The sequence below is a fragment of the Pinus tabuliformis genome, chromosome 8, assembly GCF_031772625.1.
Source record: "Pinus tabuliformis cultivar Carrire ecotype Pingquan chromosome 8, CPIR1, whole genome shotgun sequence".
In the NCBI taxonomy this organism is placed as follows: Eukaryota; Viridiplantae; Streptophyta; class Pinopsida; order Pinales; family Pinaceae; genus Pinus; species Pinus tabuliformis.
Genome location: NC_142294.1, coordinates 946,858,381 through 946,878,022, shown reverse-complemented (window position 1 = coordinate 946,878,022; position 19,642 = coordinate 946,858,381). Strand labels below are relative to the sequence as shown.

Sequence of the window (19,642 nt, the reverse complement as noted above, 5' to 3'; positions counted from 1 at the left end):
TCATGGGACAAGGTTTTTTTCCCACAAAATTTTGTCAATTCATAATGAAAACTGATGAAGTCCAGCTTTAACATATTAGAAACAATCCCAAACAGAAACTTGACTATTTTTCCAGTAAAAATAGTCCGTATAATACACATGGACATTTAAAAAGATGGTCTGTTCATGCTACATAGGCCCATCAGAACAACAGGAGTAACGAAGAAATTTGTCAAAAAGACCAACCTTCAGTTTTTCCCTTCTAATAATGCGTTCACATATCAAACGGAGCCGCTCCAGCTCAACCTGATAAAGTGAAAGACAAGCATGAAAATATTCTCATACGAAGAACACAGAAATATCTTCAATAAAATATTTTAAATCCTAGACAAACAATTGGCAAAACAAACTAAAATAATGCCAACGTGAGCACAAACTAAAAACCTTTTTAAAATAAGCATTTTACCTAATAAATTTGCATATAATTTACTGCTCAAATAAAATTAAACTAAAGACATAATTAATGAAGATGAAGCCCCAACAGCATGTTGCCAATGGTGAGACCTTAGGTCACAGGTTCAAATCCAATCAAGTCCGTCAGAATTACCAGCCACTATTGTAGCGGGCAGTTGAGCCACCGTCCATCCAGATACTCTGGGGAAGATGGCGGTACCCGGCTAAGTTTTCCTTGTAAAACAAACTTTAATAGAAATGATGCCAAATATGTTAATCAAATTGTAAACGATAAAAGTACTAAATATATTGTCCAAACAAAATAATGAATATACAGCATTCCCAGTCATAGAAATCATCTAAACTATTGTAAATATACAAACAACGTTTGCCAATCAGTGGCATTCTAGTGCCAAGACTGCAGGGAGCTACCCATTCAAGTGGAGAAAAACAAGTTGGACTCATGCCACTCCTGAAATGAAATCTGTGTACACCACTGTTTGTCACTGATAAAATAACAGCTTTATATCTTAACAACCGCATACAGAAAGTACGTTATGAATACCAATGTTCCATTAAGCAAGCAGCTTAGCACATTCCCCTATTTTGATGAAACACTTTTCCAAACACCTCCGTCTCTCTCTCTGTGGCATCTCTAAGAGATTGGATTCTATGAAGAAAAGAGACCATGCAAAAAATGTTGAGGTGGAAAGGGTGGACACCAAACTCTGAATGATGGGCTCCATCCACTTACAACAAACAATGTGTCTAAGAAGCAAGGTCTACACTCTCTCCAGCTTAGTCTAGTCTGTCCACAACAAGCTCAGTTCTCAGATCTCAAAGCCATAGAGAACTGTGTGTCCGAAAATCACCTCCATGAAGAGTTTGGTCTAGATGTCCTGAAACTGCCACTGGAAGCACTATCTCTTGATGAGGGCCGGGGAACCATACCCTTTACTGAGTCGAGGCTGGAGGGCCTGCCACAGACCAAAATGAGGCCCCATGAACTGCATGCCCAAGTGTAAACTATGGTGATCCCAATCTCTGTCCCTCGATGGTAGAAGTGCAAGTCTCTAAGAGAACTCTTTGATGCATTGAAGAGCAAACCCTTGGTTTTACCCAGGTTGACCAACAACTGTCAAAGGTCACAAAAACTGGCTAGTACGTTGATCTGTCTCTGTAAGCCCTCGGGCATACAAGCCAACAAGACCAAGTCATGGTGAATAGAAGCATGGACATCAACACCTGATGCAAAAGACAGCCATCCCCCTATTGGACATGCTCATGGAGGAAGGACTCTAGCTCATTGATATAGATCCCAAAGAGGTAGAAGAAAGGGGACACCCATGTTTTACCTCGATGGTATGATGGATGAAGTGCGTATGATCATGTGCCATTCAGAGGCGTCCCAAAATTGACTCAGACAGTCACATGATGCCTGCCAAGAGGGTCTTAGAAAGGACAATGTCGTGGAGTCTTTGGAATACTGCCTCCTTCAGGATTGTGTCAAATGCTTCGGGATATCTACAAAACAACTGTAAAACTTTGAAAAGAAATGACGAGCCTCCTGAATAATCGCTCGGAGTGTCAAGATGTCATCAATTGTATGGTAGTTGGGGCGAAAAAACACCTGTCCTCTAGCCCTGAGATGACGATTCTCCAACTCCTCAAAAAGCCACTAGTGTAAAAGTGTGGCTTAAAGCTTAGAAAATTGATGCAGGAGCATCAACGACCAAGTCAAATTTAATTTTTCAAACCTTCGAGAAGTCGACGTGGCCTAAAAGACAATATTTTCGTTAAATCGATAAAGTTTGTTGTAATTAGGTTGAGTGATCTTAGCGATTTTATGAGGAAATATCGGATCTGGAATGATCCGATCCTCTATTTCTCCATTGTTGTAAAATAGAGTCTTCGTGTATTTGTAGAAGGGGCCCAGTATCGATGTAAGACCTGGTAGAAGGCTGCCACTCCATGGGGCATATGTAATAATTTTCTGTAATACAATTATCTGTGTGTTAAATTCGTGGTTTTTTGTTTCTCTGGATTAATGAAGATTGCGCTGCCGGAGTAGTGAAGGCTTTGTGCTAAATGCCATTTGTGTTTTGTGTTATTCGTGAAGTTTGGCTGTGTGGTAGTTGTGTTATTCGTGAGGTTTGGCTGTGTGGTAGTATTCGATAAGTGGTAAGAAGTATCTCGCGCAGACAAAACCTGGTAAATGGCATTTCTAAAATTCACGCGATTAACCTGAGGGGTTGACACGTAGCACGAGAAAACTACTTTTCTCGCACGCTCTCAATCTGATATTGGTCGTGCAAGAATTCACGCAAGATTGCGCGATAGTCGTTGGATCACGCTGGATTGATCGACAGTGGAGATCAACCAAGCTAGTTGGCAAGTGGGTGACGCGATAGCCGTTGGATCGGATGGAACAGATCGACAGTGGAGGTTTGGGGGCACAAAAGTCAAGTGTTAAAAAGAATAAGTCAGTTGTGCGACACACGGTTGACGGTGATTGGTCAGGTTTATTGTGAAGTCCGCTGATGGAAATGCTTCCAATGTATACGTGGGCCCATAACCCATAGGTCCACGCACGAATTGTGTAAAGTTGCAGTTTTGTTGCATCAAGAATGCAGAACCTAAGTTGCAGGAAACGTGGGCAGGGGGTCCGTTTCCCCAGGGGAAACGGAACGAAACTCGTTTCCCCGTACCGTACGGCCTGGAAACGCGTTTCCGGCCGTACGGCCACGTTTCCCGAAACGGAAACTTGCCCGTACGGCCGGAAACGCGTTTCCAGGCCATATGTGCCACGTTTCCCCCAAAAAAACACTTGTTTTTTAATTTTTTTTTTTTTTTTTTTTTTTTTTTTAGGGTTTCCAAGTAGTAAATGTGATGTAAATTTAATCTTAATGTTTAAATGTTTATGTAAGTAAATGTATCATTCATGCTTTATGATTGCACATATATATAATAATAATTTTTAAATATTTTTAATATATATATATTATTATTATTATATATATTCGCATTTCCCCGTTTCCAAAATTTGGGGAGGTCGCGTTTCGTTTCGCTTCCCCGTTTCGTTTCGCTTCCGCGTTTCCCCGTTTCGTGCAACTTAGTGCAGAACCCATCATGAGAAAAATGTTGCATCAAGGGGGTGTGCCTAGGCATGGGAAAGAACAAGGTTCGAAGAGTGGTGAGGAGAGACTTCCTCATCATCTAATAATGTTGGGCTTCTAGCGGCAAAGACTACGGACTTAGAAGAATTGTTGCATGGTGAGGAACCATTGAGACGAGATGGGATCTTGTGTGGATGTGGAGGCATCAGGGTGAGGGAAATCGACAAGATGGGATCTTAGGTAGCATCCTTGGTGGATAAATATCTTGCCTTGGGAGAACAATGCTAGGTCAATTCAGTAAAGAAAGTGCAAGGAAGGGAAATTTCCACAATTTCAAAAAGTGTTTCCACAGGGTTGTTTTAAGAGTGACAGGATTATTGGTCTCCTCAATAACCTAAGTTTCTAAGGGTTATCATCATAATGGGATGGTAATGTGTTCCAACCTATGATTCAGGAAATGGGCCCCAAGCTGGCGTAACCACATTGGAAACACCCTGAAACACGGTCAAAAAGTCTATAGAGAGTTTCCTGATTTGGAAACACTGACGAAACATTTCAGCTGCATTTCACCCCAACTCTACCACGTTTTTGCAACTAATTTTGCTTGTGCAGACTCACTTCAGCACCCAAGAAGAGTGTGCGGCCCTTTTATAGAAAAAAATAATCTACCACTAAAATTTATCTCTAATCACTCGACAGACTAATTTATCTCTAATCAATCCATGCTCTAGTTCTATTGAAGAAGCACCTTCTTCTATTTTTTATAATCAGCATGGGGATTATTAGGATATGTAATTGTACTTGTCTTTAGCTCATATTTTATTTCATTTTCAGCACATATAGCCACGTATAAAGGTTGATTTTCGATGTAAATCCTCATGCATGAAGGCTGATTTTGGATGTATAGCCTCATGTATAAAGGCTGATTTTTGAACCTCGGATGTATAACCTCACCTATAAAGGATAATTTTGGATTTTGCATCATGTAATCATCTTTGAGTTAACAACAGGTTTTCCTTCTAAAATGGTTTGTTGAAAATGTGGCTATAGAAGGTCTTTTGGCTTGTGCCAGTGAATACCACGAATTTGTCTTTCTCTAGCATGAGTGCGAATTCATGAGATAAACTTCAGCTATGATGAATCGATTTCCAATTTATTGAAATGGTCATCAAGTTTTCATGTGTAGTGTTGGAGCTTCAGTTAAGTGGAGCCTTCTTCAGTTAGACTATGGGAAGAGGTGGCAGTGACAAGTTCAATTGGAATTCTATTAGAACGAGTTAAGATTTCAGTGTTGATTGGAAAGAGAACGAGTTAAGACTTCAGTGTTGACTGGAGAGAGAACGATATGTGTTCTCCGTTGACTCGCAATCACAACTAAAGGAAACTTGAGTGAACTGCTAATCAAACTAGGCCTCCTTGCATGGCTCAAATTCTATCTATAAAGAGAAAGACGAAGGCACAAATTCACATATCATTCTTTATGTGTGTGTGTGCGCACGCGCATAATTGAGGAGCAATTGTGCGCAAGGAAATAGGGCTCAAGTGCACAACGAAATAGGGATCAAGTGCGCTAGGAAATAGGAGCTTTTGCGCAAGGATTTAGGAGCCTAATGCGCAGTGATTGTGGTGCTAAGGAGATCAGGATTTGCAAAGCAGTGCAAGGCTATTCAGCAGGGGAACAGTTGTGTGTAGGGCCAATATCAAGCAATGATCAATGCAGGTCAAGATCAATTGTAGAAGCTGAGATTAGCGAGGAAAAGCATAGTGCTTTCTCAGAGACAAATTGTTACCTGCAGTAGCAACGTGAATTGTAATAGATCTGATTGCTCAAGAACAATCAATAAAATACCACAAGAAAGAAGGCGGGTTTTCGCTTTTGGGTTTCCTAGGTAAGACAAGAATGTCAATTTTGTGTGCATGTGTTTTTATCTTTTGGTGTTTTCCCGTTGCTTAATGATTGTTAAAAAACTCTATATCTCCGTGAAAATAAATTTGGTTTCAGTTTTTCAGCTGCTTTGTTTTAAGTAATTCATCTAAGTAGTGCACAAAGTTTCAAGAAAATTAACAATGTCATTTATGTGTCTCAATTCTTTTTTTTCTTGCAAGATAATGTGTTATTAAATTATTTGTAAAAACATTACATACACATATGTATATGATGTTTCCATTTTGGGGGGGATCACGTTTCGAATCTTCCCCATATAGGAAACTTCCAAACATTTCCACATTTCGTGCAACTTAGGTTCCAACTAATATTTTAAGGTACTAGAGGAAGTGGCAAAGTGGAAGCCAATTGAAGGTGTAACTCATATTTGCAAATAGTGGATGTATAAATATGATGAAGTAAACTAAGCTTAAACATCAACATACAAAACTAAGAATGAGGGCAAGAAGACAAGTTAAGATGAGTTTTTCATAGAATTAAGTTGAGTGATTCACAAAAATTATTGGAGATAGTTAAGGAGATGATTGAATTGAATATCTAATTATGACATAGTCGTCATTGCTAAGTTGCACAATACGAGGAAACAAGTATTTTATAATGTGTGATTCATAAAATGGAACATTATATTGAAACTTTGAAAAAAAAACATTATGAATAAATAATCAAAGAACATTTTGATGACAAAAATAAATGATAAGCAATGTTTGTATTGAGATCCCCATCATTAGTATCAGACCCTTTGCCTGATGTATAGCCTTTACCTCTACCTTGATCCTCTACAAACATCAACCAACACCACCAAATTTTGATAGAACTATCTAATCCAAGCCTTAAAATGTGGTAGAAAAAGCTTAACATGCCTAATCAATGATTTTGGAGGGTATATTTTTGCGAAGGTTGTGACAAAGAAGTTCAACAATCAACACCACACTACCAGGATAAGAAGTTGAAATTTAACATGGTAGAATCCAATGAAAATGCTACTATCACATTTATCCTTAAATCATGAAAATTGTTGAAGTCAACTAAATTTTGAATGGCTATGAAATTCTACTTCTCCATATGAAGTTTGATGACGTTGGAACCACTCAAACCTCTTGAAACAATTAATTCTAAGATTTAAAATTTAAGTAGAAGTTGAAATTTCTTTTATCTTTCCATTTCACTAATATTAAAGTTGACATTTCCTTTATCTTTCTTTTTCATCCTTTTACCTTAAGAATTTAACATTACCTTTATTGTCTCTCAATCGCCCTTCCCCAAACGGTGCCAGGAAAAATGAGTGTTAAATCCTCTTTAAAAAACATGTTCTTAAAGGCTCCTAGAAGTCTCGTTAATTATTAATTAACCTATAATTTGGAATTAAATTCAAAATTGTGGGTCCTAACAATCAAAAATAGTCAAAATCAATCGAATTAGAAATGGAAACATGTTGTACAAATGCAGGTACAGCCTTGAAACGCATTTTCACTGTATGGCCAGAAACATGTTTCAAGTCTGCACCACACATGGGACACATCCGTATAGCCAGAAACATGTTTCAAGTCTGCACCACACATGTTATATACAAAACTGTGCCCCGTATGGCACCTAAAGCAGCAATTCCAGCAACATAGCGTTATGGTCATCTAAAGATATGTAAAGGGGACCTATTGCACAATATAAATATGCACGGAAATAGATTTGAATGAATAGAATTTTTCAATTTCCCCTTCGAGGGTTTCTCGAATATAAACACCCAGTCTCCCTTGCATAATATATGTTTTGTTTGACTATAATTCCTGCTAAGTCCTATTCCCAATATTTCGTATCAGAGCTCTGAATGTTAAGGCATCCTGAATTGTAGTTGCCCAAGTTGTAACTGCAAGTTCTAGTTCACTAAAGCTGGTGCATTGCATGTTGTTGAAGACCCTGGAGATGAAACAACATTGATGAAATAATAAAGTTAAATTGTTGCAAAATGATTGCTGTCAAGAATTCTGCTAAGATCATCGTGTGGCAAAGGAAGAGTCATCAAGCACAATCTGTTGGACTTCAACTTATTGAAGATGTTAAGTTGCTTAGAAGATTGTGATTTCTTGCAGTGTTCAATTACTTTATATGTGCACAGAATATCGCCAAAGCCTGGAGATCAGAATGGTTGTCGTAACAGCTCAGATCTTCAAGAGATCTGCTAGAAAAATGCAAAGAAGATTCATAATAAGCCAGCTGTATGACGAGTAGAGTGTTCATCAGATTGACTTCTTCAATAGTGTGTCAAAAAAAGCTAGCAAAGGTCCGAATTGTTCAAAAACAATCCCTAAATCCAGATTGTGCCAGCGGTTGAATTCCCTGTATTGTATGTCACACATTGTTCTACAAAATATCTGTCGGTTTAGGTCATAAGATATTGTAAAGAAAAGGTATGCAGCATTCAAGAGGTAAGGGAAGTTGATATCAAGATTCATAGGTGGCAAGACCTATATTCAACATGCTAAGCAGGCAGCTTCATAATACAAGGAGACAACCTTGTAGTCATAGAAGAGGCCTACACACATGACAAATGTAACTGGAAAGATAGCATGCCTCTACGCAAGTGTGAAGGATGGATCCACGAGTTTATAGTTGAAGTTTGAAAACACCACAACAACAAGAATAATCTGCAACTAAAAGTGTGGAACACTTGAGTGCTTGACCAATGTATTGATTAAGCACAATTTGGGCTCAGAGGTACAAACAATCAATGGAGATATCACTGAAGACAAGCTGTTGTAAAGAGAGGTGCAGCAGTTCAAGAAAGAACATGGCAGAGACACAGAGGGACAGTAAAAATGTAGTTGTTACATGCAGGTATACCTAATTTTTACATATTGGCTTTTGACATCATACTGACAAGTTGCATAATAATATAACACCATACATGTTATAAGTTAGTCTTTGACCGTACCAAATTAACAGAGAATTAAGGTAATGGAAAGTCTGGGATGACTTTTGTGCTCCATTTATGATTAATTGTGTCTAGCAACTATGGCTGTTAATATGTGGTTGACCTTTTTCCAGCAAAGGATAAGAGAACGATAATTGCTACTCATGCCATATTTAAACACACAAAAAGCCACATGAGTCTTGTCATAAGAATTGAGCAGGACATTAGCAGTGGTGTTAATGATCTCTTACAATGTGGACTTTGTTGAAAAATTGGGAAAGATGATCAATGTTTTTATCTCATCAGAAAAGCTGTGGTTGGGGTTGCATGTTGAGTGGTACATGACACCCCAGGTTTAAATTCATGATCAAGTCATTGAATAATCATTTACGGATGTGAAGTCAAATCAAAGTCATAAAAGTTATGATGTGCCAAGTCAATATTATTTAGATTAAGTGGCAAGCTAAGTTGCACGAAACGGGGAAACGCGGAAGCGAAACGAAACGGGGAAGCGAAACGAAACGCGACCTCCCCAAATTTTGGAAACGGGGAAACGCGAATATATATAATAATAATAATATATATATATTAAAAATATTTAAAAATTATTATTATATATATGTGCAATCATAAAGCATGAATGATACATTTACTTACATAAACATTTAAACATTAAGATTAAATTTACATCACATTTACTACTTGGAAACCCTAAAAAAAAAAAAAAAAAAAAAATTAAAAAACAAGTGTTTTTTTTGGGGGAAACGTGGCACATATGGCCTGGAAACGCGTTTCCGGCCGTACGGGCAAGTTTCCGTTTCGGGAAACGTGGCCGTACGGCCGGAAACGCGTTTCCAGGCCGTACGGTACGGGGAAACGAGTTTCGTTCCGTTTCCCCTGGGGAAACGGACCCCCTGCCCACGTTTCCTGCAACTTAGGTGGCAAGAGAGTTGATAAAGTCCATGATACAAAGTCCTTTGTGTTATTTTTCAAAACAAAGCTAGTAAAGTCAATTCAAAGCCGGAGTCAAATAGAACCAACATAAATGCTAAGCTAAGTTGAAATAGTCGAAGTTAAAAGTTAAGTCAAGATTGTGTTATCTAAAATCATGACACTGGTGCATCCATTGTGTTTAACAATCTTGTGTCATAGGTGTCCTAGATGGAGACATCCCTCCAACAAGAAACATTTTCCTATGCAATTATTTTAATGGAAGTATCAAATGAAGAATTTTACAAGAGAGAAGAATCTGAAGGAAGAAAGCCCAAGAAGATGAAAAGAACATGAAAGAAGAACTAAACGATGATAACAGAATACAAAGGAGGATGGTGAAAGAAAATCAAAGAAAACGAAAAAAAAATGGACACAGAAATCTGGGCACAAATAAAAGATACAGTGGCAAGTGGCAATCCAGAAAACATGAAACAATAAAACAAGAAAAATAAGAATGACATATAGCAGAAACCAAGTAAATAAGTAGTGAAAATAATACCATGTGTCAGTAATTGATATGCAAAACCAATTAAAGTGAACCCATAGCTAATGGAATCCCTAAAAATTTTGATGAACCTTGTTGATAATGTTATTTTTAATGATTGAAGAAAATGGTGGTCATAGTCCTGTCGTTTGTATAAGGCTGAATTAACCTCACATGAAAATGTATTTGAAATTATATGTACCTAATGGATATAAACTATGATAAGGCAAGCAAACCCCCATAACTTTATTGTTGATAGTTTGTAGCAAACCGAAAAATACTTGTCATGACAAATGAAGGTTTGTGATCAGCCAAAACCACTTGAGAAACATAATAGTTGAGGTAATGTACAAAACCCCAGAAATTGATTAGAGGTAATAAGCCAAACAAAACCCGAGATGATGATAAGATAATGATGCAAGGGAGATGAAAAGGTCTTAGGTTTGTGATTCAATATTTGTTGATGAACCAAGCGTGAGAAAAAAAATCAGGATAACTTGAGGATGTCCACACCTGTTGTCAATCCAATTCCTTGAACGTGAGAAGACTGAAAATCTTTTCTGACTGCAAACAATGATGAATTTTCTTAATCCAAGGATAGTATGAGCAAACCCTATGCCAACCAAGAGAAATCATAAGGCTACTAATCCAATTTCTCCAAGTATATGCAGGGCTTACATTAACATTGTCCCGTGATTGCATGAAATGTTCATAGCATAACGCCATCTTAGGTCAAGCCCCTTCTGAAGTACTCCATTTGACGTAGATGTACTTTTTGTAGAAACTTTCATAACCACCTCGTTCAAATCCTAATTGAAGGGAAAGCGGTGACAAGGATATCCAAGGAGTTCCTTGACAATCAAACATCACCTCTTTTCCTAGAGGAGCCTTAGGCAATCTCCTCCAATGAATAAAGAAGGGGTACTTGTTCCTCCCTAAGGTTGAATCTCTCAAAGTACAAATCTAGCAAAGGAAGAAGACGATTCTAAAAATAGTTTCGAGGAACAAGGAATGGCCACCAAAGTCTCCCTAAGCTATGCCCTGGGGGACCATCCATTTCTAGCAAATCATGCACTGTTGTATAGGAGGATTGGATTCTCTTAACCATAGCCTATTTAGGTGGAAGTAAGTCAATACCCCATATCTCAAAGCCATAAAATATTTTGAGCTTGATAATCAAGTCAAAGAAGAAGTGATATCCTAAACATGCATTTCAAGGCAATAATGCTTGAGCACAAGGAGACCCATAGCATTTGTTGAAAGTAAGACGGCACACACTAAACAAGTATACGGATCCGTAACATGTGACTACATAAAGCCTCTGGGATACGGATCCGGTAACATAGAAGAAATGCCCTGGGATTTCTACGAACCATTTTAGAGTGCAAAAAAGCTTGCACAAGATTGCTACATATGCTCACCCGCATTTGTTTTATCGTCTTCAACTCCTCCGTTCCACCGCATCGCCGTGCTTCAGCCTGCATCTTTCATTCAATAGAGACAGGTTAAGCAAGAAAATTATTATATTGAATTAACACTTTGGAAATTCAATGGAATATATATGATGTTACATGTACCTTTAGCTTTTGCTCTGCACTATGTTTTTCACAATATGCTTTATGTTGAACCCTTCCACCATGAGTACTCACAGTCATGTAAAACCCAGAGTCTCTTGCACATAAGGGATGAAAAGTACTTTGGCAGTGGCCAAAATTGCACTGTGAAACCACAAAATATTTCTGTCAGTTAGTGCAGAAACAAAATATAGATTCCATGAGAATTACCAAGGATAGAACAATCTACTAACCCAGCAAGTGTTATTATAAGTTTCAAACTTTCATATACACTGAATCCTAACCTTCAAACAGGCACCTTGTCGATGACAAATACTGCATGGCAACATATATCGTTCTCTAAAAAGTATTTCCTGAATTTCATAACATATCAATCGTTAATTTTAACATTGCACAGATCCACCTTCATGAAAATTTTAATGTCCAAACCATTCAGTGAGATGCTAATAGAGGTCTCTAACAGCATCCCACTAGACAAAATCCAGATGCAACAATCATGCACAGAACAAGTAAAACAAAACAGTTCAGCATGCTCTAACTTATATGCATTACTGGTAGTGAAGTAGCATCTCAATTTAAACATACCAGCCCTTCAACATCCTCCATTTGACCCCTCCTGAACGTATTCTCCAACAGCCACTGCAGGTTCACAAAGGAAATGATTATACCATAAGGGAGAAAATATATTGCTTCTCACCAAATTATTAACACACAAGATAAAACCAAAACTAAGATTTTGCATAATTAAATTCTTTCATTCTTCTGAAGTGAACACCATTCAATCAGAGATTTTTACCTCAGCGCAAAATACATGAACCCACCGGCCATCAGTAGTCCTCTTAAGAGCACCACTCAAACCACCACATAGAACACAGTTCACACCACAACCAGGCATACCATGGCTAGCTATAGTTGGACGCCTCATGCCTTGGAGTTCGTATTTCCAGTTTAAAGCTTCACATGGCTGACAATACCATCCTCCAAAAGAATTCCTTATAATACCATAGCAATCTTGGTGTACTGCTACCTGCAATATAATGTTGACATGGAAATTTTAAGATACCCAGTATAATCCACTGTAACAATACTGCAGTAAATAGAGAGATAAAAATAAAATAGAGAAAGGAATAGCTAGATTACCCTGCAGTAATTGCAAACACAAATCTTGTTTGAGCGAGTAGATTCTGGCAATCTACAAATATCACACAAAAGAGATTCTTCTCTTGGTGAGCTAGATGACACCTGGTAACAATCAAAATGCCTTTCCAATGGAACTTTTGCAACAAGGGGCCGGGACATTGTCTCTTTAGCCCGCAACATTGTCTGAGAAGAAGAGCTTGGGCGTCCAGCAGTAATGTTCCCTTTCAGATGTTTCTGCAGTGATACTTTCATTGGCTGTGATGTAGAAAATATGCCAGAAAAAGCAGGTTTCACATTATTCCAATCATCCAAGTGTGAACGCTTGCTAGGAAAGCTAACTTGACGCAGACTATGCTCTTCAATTGCATCTCCAATTCCATCCTTCCTGGATGAACTAATCCTAGGAGAAGCTGCAGCTGCTGCCGTGGCTGCAGCCAAGATAGCCTGTGCCTCCTTATGCCTCCTCTCTTTCCTACCCTGCTTCTTAGCTTCTCTTGCCTGATTGAGGTAATCGTTCACCAGCAATGCATCACATCTTTGCTTCCACAATGCCTGCTGCTCTTCAGACAAATTCATTATCACCCTGAGAATTAAATTCTCTGCAAAGATATTCATGGCAATATTATTATCAAAACAGACAGGAAAAGAGATATTAAATCAAGATATTCATTGATCTAGAAAAGAATGGATGTGAAGGGTCCAACCAGAACGAGAGTGATTTTCCCTTGCATTTTCAAGTAGGTTGTTTTGCAAGAATAGAATTTCTCCTTCTAATTCATCTTTTGGTGCCATATCTAAAACTTCTGTATTCCCCGCCTCAGAAAGATGCTTCCATTGAGAATTTTTTGAGATCATTTCAGTATTGGACAAGATATAAGAAGCAACAGTTTCTTGCTTGGCATCTGGTATTCCACAAATGCAATTTTCTTTGGTTACTCCATCTCCTGGTTGTTCTGCTCCAAAAAAGCCGAGATAGCAAAATTCAGTAAGCAAACATGTAAAACATGATATTGTTCAAAAAAAATTGAAATAGCAGGAGAAAGAAATGCAGACTCTACCAGTGCAGTACGTTCTTTGGTCTCCTTTTGAAAGGACCAAACCCTTTTGAAGTTTCAATAATCTCCTCTGTATGTAGGGATGCACATAGTACTCGGGTGCCTCCTTGCCACATCTGCATTTTGATGATAGAAATTTCAATGTCTCTGAAGCAATCTCTTGTTCTCCACGAATCAGTGGGAGAAAATACCAAAGACTTACATTTACATTAAAATATAGAACAATAATAATTGATGATGATGTACCAGGAAGCTACAAAATCTCCAGCAAACTCAATTATAATTTAAGCATGAGTGCTTGCTTACTTCATACTAGTCTCTATTGGTACACCATCCTCGTTACAGTGTTCTGCTTGATCTCCTACTAAATTTGAACCAGCAGTATATCTTTCCATTAATTCATCCAGCTCTTCCCCAGTTGAGCATCCCTTCAAAGAAATGTCAGTACAATCTGTTTCAGTATTCCCCGATTGCGCAAGCTCCATATGGTCAGACACCTTCATAGCCTGTACTTTGAAGGAAGCATGCTTTGAATTACTGTGCTTTTCAACAGCAGAATTGCCAATTCCAGCTGGAACATCTGACACACAGCAGAAGCTTCACTAAACATACCTATATTCATAAATCTAGACTGTGCATATGATCACCCAATGGCTATGGTGCCTTTGACACTCTGATCAAAATCCCAGATAACTTGTTATCTATCATAAAGCAGAAGCAATTTATTAATTTTAACATTACCAACATTGATGTTATTTTTTCCCAGTTAAACATACCTTCAGCGTCAGTAGGATACCCTTTTAAATTATGCTTCGGTTCTGTTGTCATAGGCCCTGCCTGTTGTTGCATTTCCTGATTATCATTCAGATAGTGTCAAAAAACTATTATTGCATGCAAGATGCAGACAGAATTGCCGGCATTGAAATTTACAGAACCCCCAAGTAAAGACCTAAGAAAGTTTGTAATTTATCAGTTCAACAACAATATATAGATGCTACAAACAGGAACAATAGAACATAGTTGATGGAAAGTAAATGAATGAAATGTAAAACAAAATATATCCTCTTTGATGTATATGAAAACAATATATTGCAAACAAGTTTCGGCAAGATATAAGCAACAAAAGAATCTGGTCCCAGCAATCGGCATAACCCTCTCCCCCCCCCCCCACAGAGCCAAAGAGCTAAATTCTGTCATTTTTCCATTCCTATGTACATTACTATTTAGTTAAAAAACTTTAAAGTAATGTCAGAAATGATTCAAATGCTAATAACTTGAAGCAATGTCTTCGATAATTCAAATACTGATACTATGAACCATGAAATTAAGTGTGGCAAGTCCTACTTGTAAAAAGAACATTGTATGCATGCACCACAATACACATCCCAGCATAACTCAAAAGGATAAGAGTAACAGTATGCAGCTAATAATGAGTCAACAGTAGCAAGAGCCTACAAAATAACCACCTACTTCAAGTTTGGGAATATTTCTGGAACCCAACTTCAGAATTATCTCAACCCAAAACCCAGAAGGAAACATGCCACAATATACTTCAATAATACATATCAAAAAGTCACATTATGGCAATTGTTCTAAACCTAACGATTCCCAAAAGCCTTAACATAAACTAGTTTTAAGGAAAATATGCCAAACAGCTTCTAGGAGTGGAGAGATTGATTAAAAAGAAGCGTAAAGAGGATAGAAAATGAAGAAACTGCATATTACAGAAATCCCCAAACGGAACACCTATTCACACTCCGCCGCGTCCAAAGTTCAAACTTGTTTTACGAGCTCATCAGTAGACAGAAAAAATTAGGGGAGTTAGAGTATCAATACTACTTAGGAGGCATTCCAAAAGATACGCTTACAGGAGAATTTTTTTCTAAAAAATAAGACTGCGTAAGAAAGTCATCCCCAAAAATATTGAATTCAAACAAACATCAAAATATAATTTTTGATGTCTTCAGTGCAGGATCTTCTTAGTAAGGCTCAGAGTGTCTAGCACTTAGGGTGGCTCCCAAGTTTACCTTTTTGGAAGAAAATTTAATCCAATTGTATTACAATTGGGTCACTCTTTCTATTTCAAGCTTTCAGCAGTACAAAATTGATCATGAACTGAATTCAAACAAACATCAAAATATAATTTTTGATGTCTTCAGTGCAGGGTCTTCTTAGTAAGGCTCAGAGTGTCTAGCACTTAGGGTGGCTCCCAAGTTTACCTTTTTGGAAGAAAATTTAATCCAATTGTATTACAATTGGGTCACTCTTTCTATTTCAAGCTTTCAGCAGTACAAAATTGATCATGAACCAGTGCCTTATCACCAACAAGACTTTACTAGAACAATGCAGTAGGAATTTCCTTGGATATCTAAAGTAGGCATTCGAAGAACAAATTTACTTGGAAAATGAAGTCCTTAGGATCTTTTGCTTTAACCATGCCTGCATAGTTCACTGATCATAAATGATTTTCTTCTGATGATAAGGTTGCCATCAGAAAAAGGTGTATAGATAAGCATTTTGGGACTTCTATTAGCACTTTGTGGCCAAGATTCCTAAAGCAAGGAAAGCATTGTCCTTTAAAAAGTGATGTTGAGTGAATCCACAAGAGTAACAAGGGCACAAGGAGTGATCTTATATTGTTAGGGTGTGAGTACTGTACTGACCAAAGAAGGTTTGCAAATCCTCTTCTGCTCCTAACCAGACTTCAAGGGTACCATCAATATGTCTTTTGTAAATGTTAAGGCTATGAAGATTGAACCTCTCTTCCAGCTTTTCTGAAGGTGGCAAAGGAGAATGCAAGCAGATACTACAGCAAAGATGTTCCCAATGGCAGTACCTCTAGTTTGCTTGAAGGAAACATTATAGGGGGTGGGATAACCTTACCCGCGGCATAATAGCTTTTGACTTAGCCAAGTACAGAGAAATACCAAATCCAAATATAGGGCTCAACAGGAGCCCCATATCTGCACACACACACACACACCAATGTTGATAAAATCCCTGATTTTCGGCAATGTCTCCGAAAATCGCGATTTTTTGAACCAATCGCAATTTATTATTTTGGCAATTTTTTCCTGATTTTTGCCAATTTTTTCCAATTTTGGGAAAATGAATATATTTTGTATTTTTTAATGTGCTGTGGTTTGCCGATTTTTTCGCTAATGTTGCCAAAAAGATGTTTTCTGGACCCTTGCAGATGTTGATTTTTTCAACACTGTGTGTATGTATATATATACATATCACATTTTGAAACTTGGAAAGAAATCATTATGAATAAATGAACTAGAACATTTAAATTACAAGCAATATTCTGTCACCACTTATATTGGGATCCTCATAATCAGTATCACCCTTTGCCTCGGTCCTCTACCTGAATCCACCATGGATATCAGTCAACAACACCCAATTTTGATGAAACTACCTAATCCAAGTTTTAAGATATGTTATAAAAAGTCTAGCATACCTGATCAATGATTTTGGTTCGAGTGAAGGATACATTTTTGCTAAGGTCATGATAGAGGAGTCCAACAAGCAATGTCACTAACATCGAGGGGCATAAAGGGCTTGGTTCTCTTGATTAACTACTGATTCAATAACTTCATACATGATCAAATCTAATGAAAATAACCCTGAAATTCTGAAAACTGTTAAGTCTGTTGAATTTTGAATAGATTATAAATTTTTACTTTCTCCATATGAAGACTGAAGAAGGTGGAAACACTCTCAAACATCCTAAACAATTAATGGTAATGTTAAAAATTTAAGTGAAAGTGACATTTCTTTTACTTTAAGAATTTAACATTACCAATAATTAACAACATTTTGGTGCAAACTGAGTGAACTGTGAAACCCTTTTTATAGAAAAATTTCTGGTTTTAGTTTCTAGAAGTTCGATTAATTGATAATTAACCTCTAATTAGGCCATAAAACCAAAAATGTGGGTCCCAACAATTAAATACAGGCAAAATCAGACGAATTTCATTTGGAAACACATTGCACAGGGATTGAAATGTGTTTCAGTGTCAGTGTGTGTGTGTGCACGCGCAAGGAAATTAAGCAACCAAAAACAATGGTTCATCATGCCTACCAACTACACCTCAAACTCCATGTGGCTCCTCCATGACGAATTTCGGCACAATCAATTTCAATAATTTTAGGCCCTAAATTTATCACATTTTGACAGCCTTCAGCTGTGCCATAAAAAATAAAACAGCCATAATCACTATAATTTATCCATATGGCTTTCCAAATTTAACTATCATTCCTAACTGGTTTGCATCCAAATGAAAGTACAACTTCATTGCCAAGAATCACAGCCAAATGAAAGTACAACTCCTTTGCTAAGAACTCCAACCCCTGTCAATAATAAAATTAATAGATATATACCCAATTTCCTTATGCAGAGCAAAACTCTGTATTTTAAAAACTTCATCAACAATACTTCCATGAACGCCCATATGCTTTGTAAAAAGACACCATTTGAGCATTTCAAAGCCATAAAATTCTCAATTACTACCTTGATACACTTCTCTTCATTGGCATTTTGTCAAACACATAACTTGCAAATGACATTCTCCCAATTTTCATAGAGCTAACTCTGAAATTCAAGCACTTCTTCATTTACAACTCCATAGGCTACCCAAATACACTAACAACCTTCCAATCTCATAATTGCAGCACTAAATTCAATATTCGCAAGCTTTAAATACTATTTCACCAATTATTCTCGTGGAGAAATTTCATTAATGACTTGTCACACAAACTGTCGTTTTTTCATATACAAGCTAGCTTCTAGCCTGTATAGCCCTAGTGCTGCAACGTGAAGACACCATTTTGTAACATACCTAATACCCTCTGTAATATGTTGAGGATATGGATATTTCTTGAACCCAACAAATTCACACTAACTTCCTATCTCTAATACCAAAATTGCCAATATAGATTAGCTGTAGAATATAATAATGGAAGTGAAGCTACAGCAGCATTTAACCATCAAATTTTCAAGCTTCACTCATGCATGCAGCTTTATAAAAATTTCAGTCATGAATATGCAAAATAAAATCATGCACACAAAACTGCACAAATTGGAAATAATACTATGCAAAATGGAAAGCACAATAACCTTGCATTTCATATCACAAGTATAGTCATCTTTCTGGGAAAGTAAACCACCAACTAGTTGCAGGACTTTCCAACCAACCGTAAACTTATACCTGCTGCACCAATTCTCTTTGCGATAGAGGCCACCCCCAAGCAGGCAAGCCTAAGTTACCTGAAATACTAAGCAACCTTTAACCACCAATTTCAAAGCAGTTTGACAATAATTCAACCATGACCATGCAAATTAAAATCATGAGCACATAACTATACAAATTGCTTGAGTCTAGCTCGAGTGGTTGGGAAGAATGATTGTTATCCACCCTACCCAGGTTCAATTTCCTCAAGTGACATGTTTAGTCTTAACAAGTATATTGTTGCAATGGCCTTGAGCCCTATATTGACAAGCCTTGAGCTTTTGCAAAATATGCCTTAACTTGGGTACCCTCCTTGAAATGGGGGAAGGTACCCAACGAGTTTCTCCCAAAATATGTATTCCATGGAAAAAATATGTATCTGTGTGTGTATAAATTTTTATTACTTATAGAGCTTATATTAACAAAATTATATAATTTAAAGATAATTTTTTTTGAGTTACACACATACTCAAAAATAACGATGAATTTTATCAAAGGTTTTGGCTAGGCAATTTTTAAGGAATTTCATTGTTGGCAATTTCAAACACAAACATGAACCAAGCGACTATGATGTAGCGAGGTTTAGATAGAGAAATTCAAAGTCAAATAAAAAAAGAATAAAGTTAGGAGACTACCTAGTTTTCCAAATTTACTTAAGAGGAATTTGGAAGATGGTTCCTTAGCTCCATAAGAATGGACAAAAGAATATGGTAAAATATCTCAACATAGGAATCAGCATATGCCCATTATAGCTAAAAGTAAAT

General features: G+C 37.3%; 1 protein-coding gene across 7 annotated transcripts in view; it reads right to left on the bottom strand.

The window, feature by feature from the left end:
- LOC149238619 (PHD finger family protein) overlaps positions 1-19,642 on the bottom strand; it is a 78,060-nt gene that overhangs the window by 20,269 nt on the left and 38,149 nt on the right. For 2 of the 7 annotated variants that reach the window (XM_089373112.1, XM_089373113.1), the window contains exons 6-16: positions 14,421-14,496; positions 13,951-14,224; positions 13,648-13,760; positions 13,294-13,542; positions 12,590-13,188; positions 12,246-12,476; positions 12,035-12,088; positions 11,734-11,802; positions 11,453-11,593; positions 11,249-11,359; positions 226-285 (exon numbers count right to left, since the gene is read on the bottom strand). In XM_089373112.1, the coding sequence (XP_089229238.1) occupies positions 226-285; positions 11,249-11,359; positions 11,453-11,593; positions 11,734-11,802; positions 12,035-12,088; positions 12,246-12,476; positions 12,590-13,188; positions 13,294-13,542; positions 13,648-13,760; positions 13,951-14,224; positions 14,421-14,496 (1,977 nt within the window). Of the gene's footprint in view, positions 1-225; positions 286-11,248; positions 11,360-11,452; positions 11,594-11,682; positions 11,803-12,034; positions 12,089-12,245; positions 12,477-12,589; positions 13,189-13,293; positions 13,543-13,647; positions 13,761-13,950; positions 14,225-14,420; positions 14,497-19,642 lie in introns of those variants that run through there. The other 5 variants (XM_089373115.1, XM_089373116.1, XM_089373114.1 and 2 more) reach the window with 5 other exon arrangements.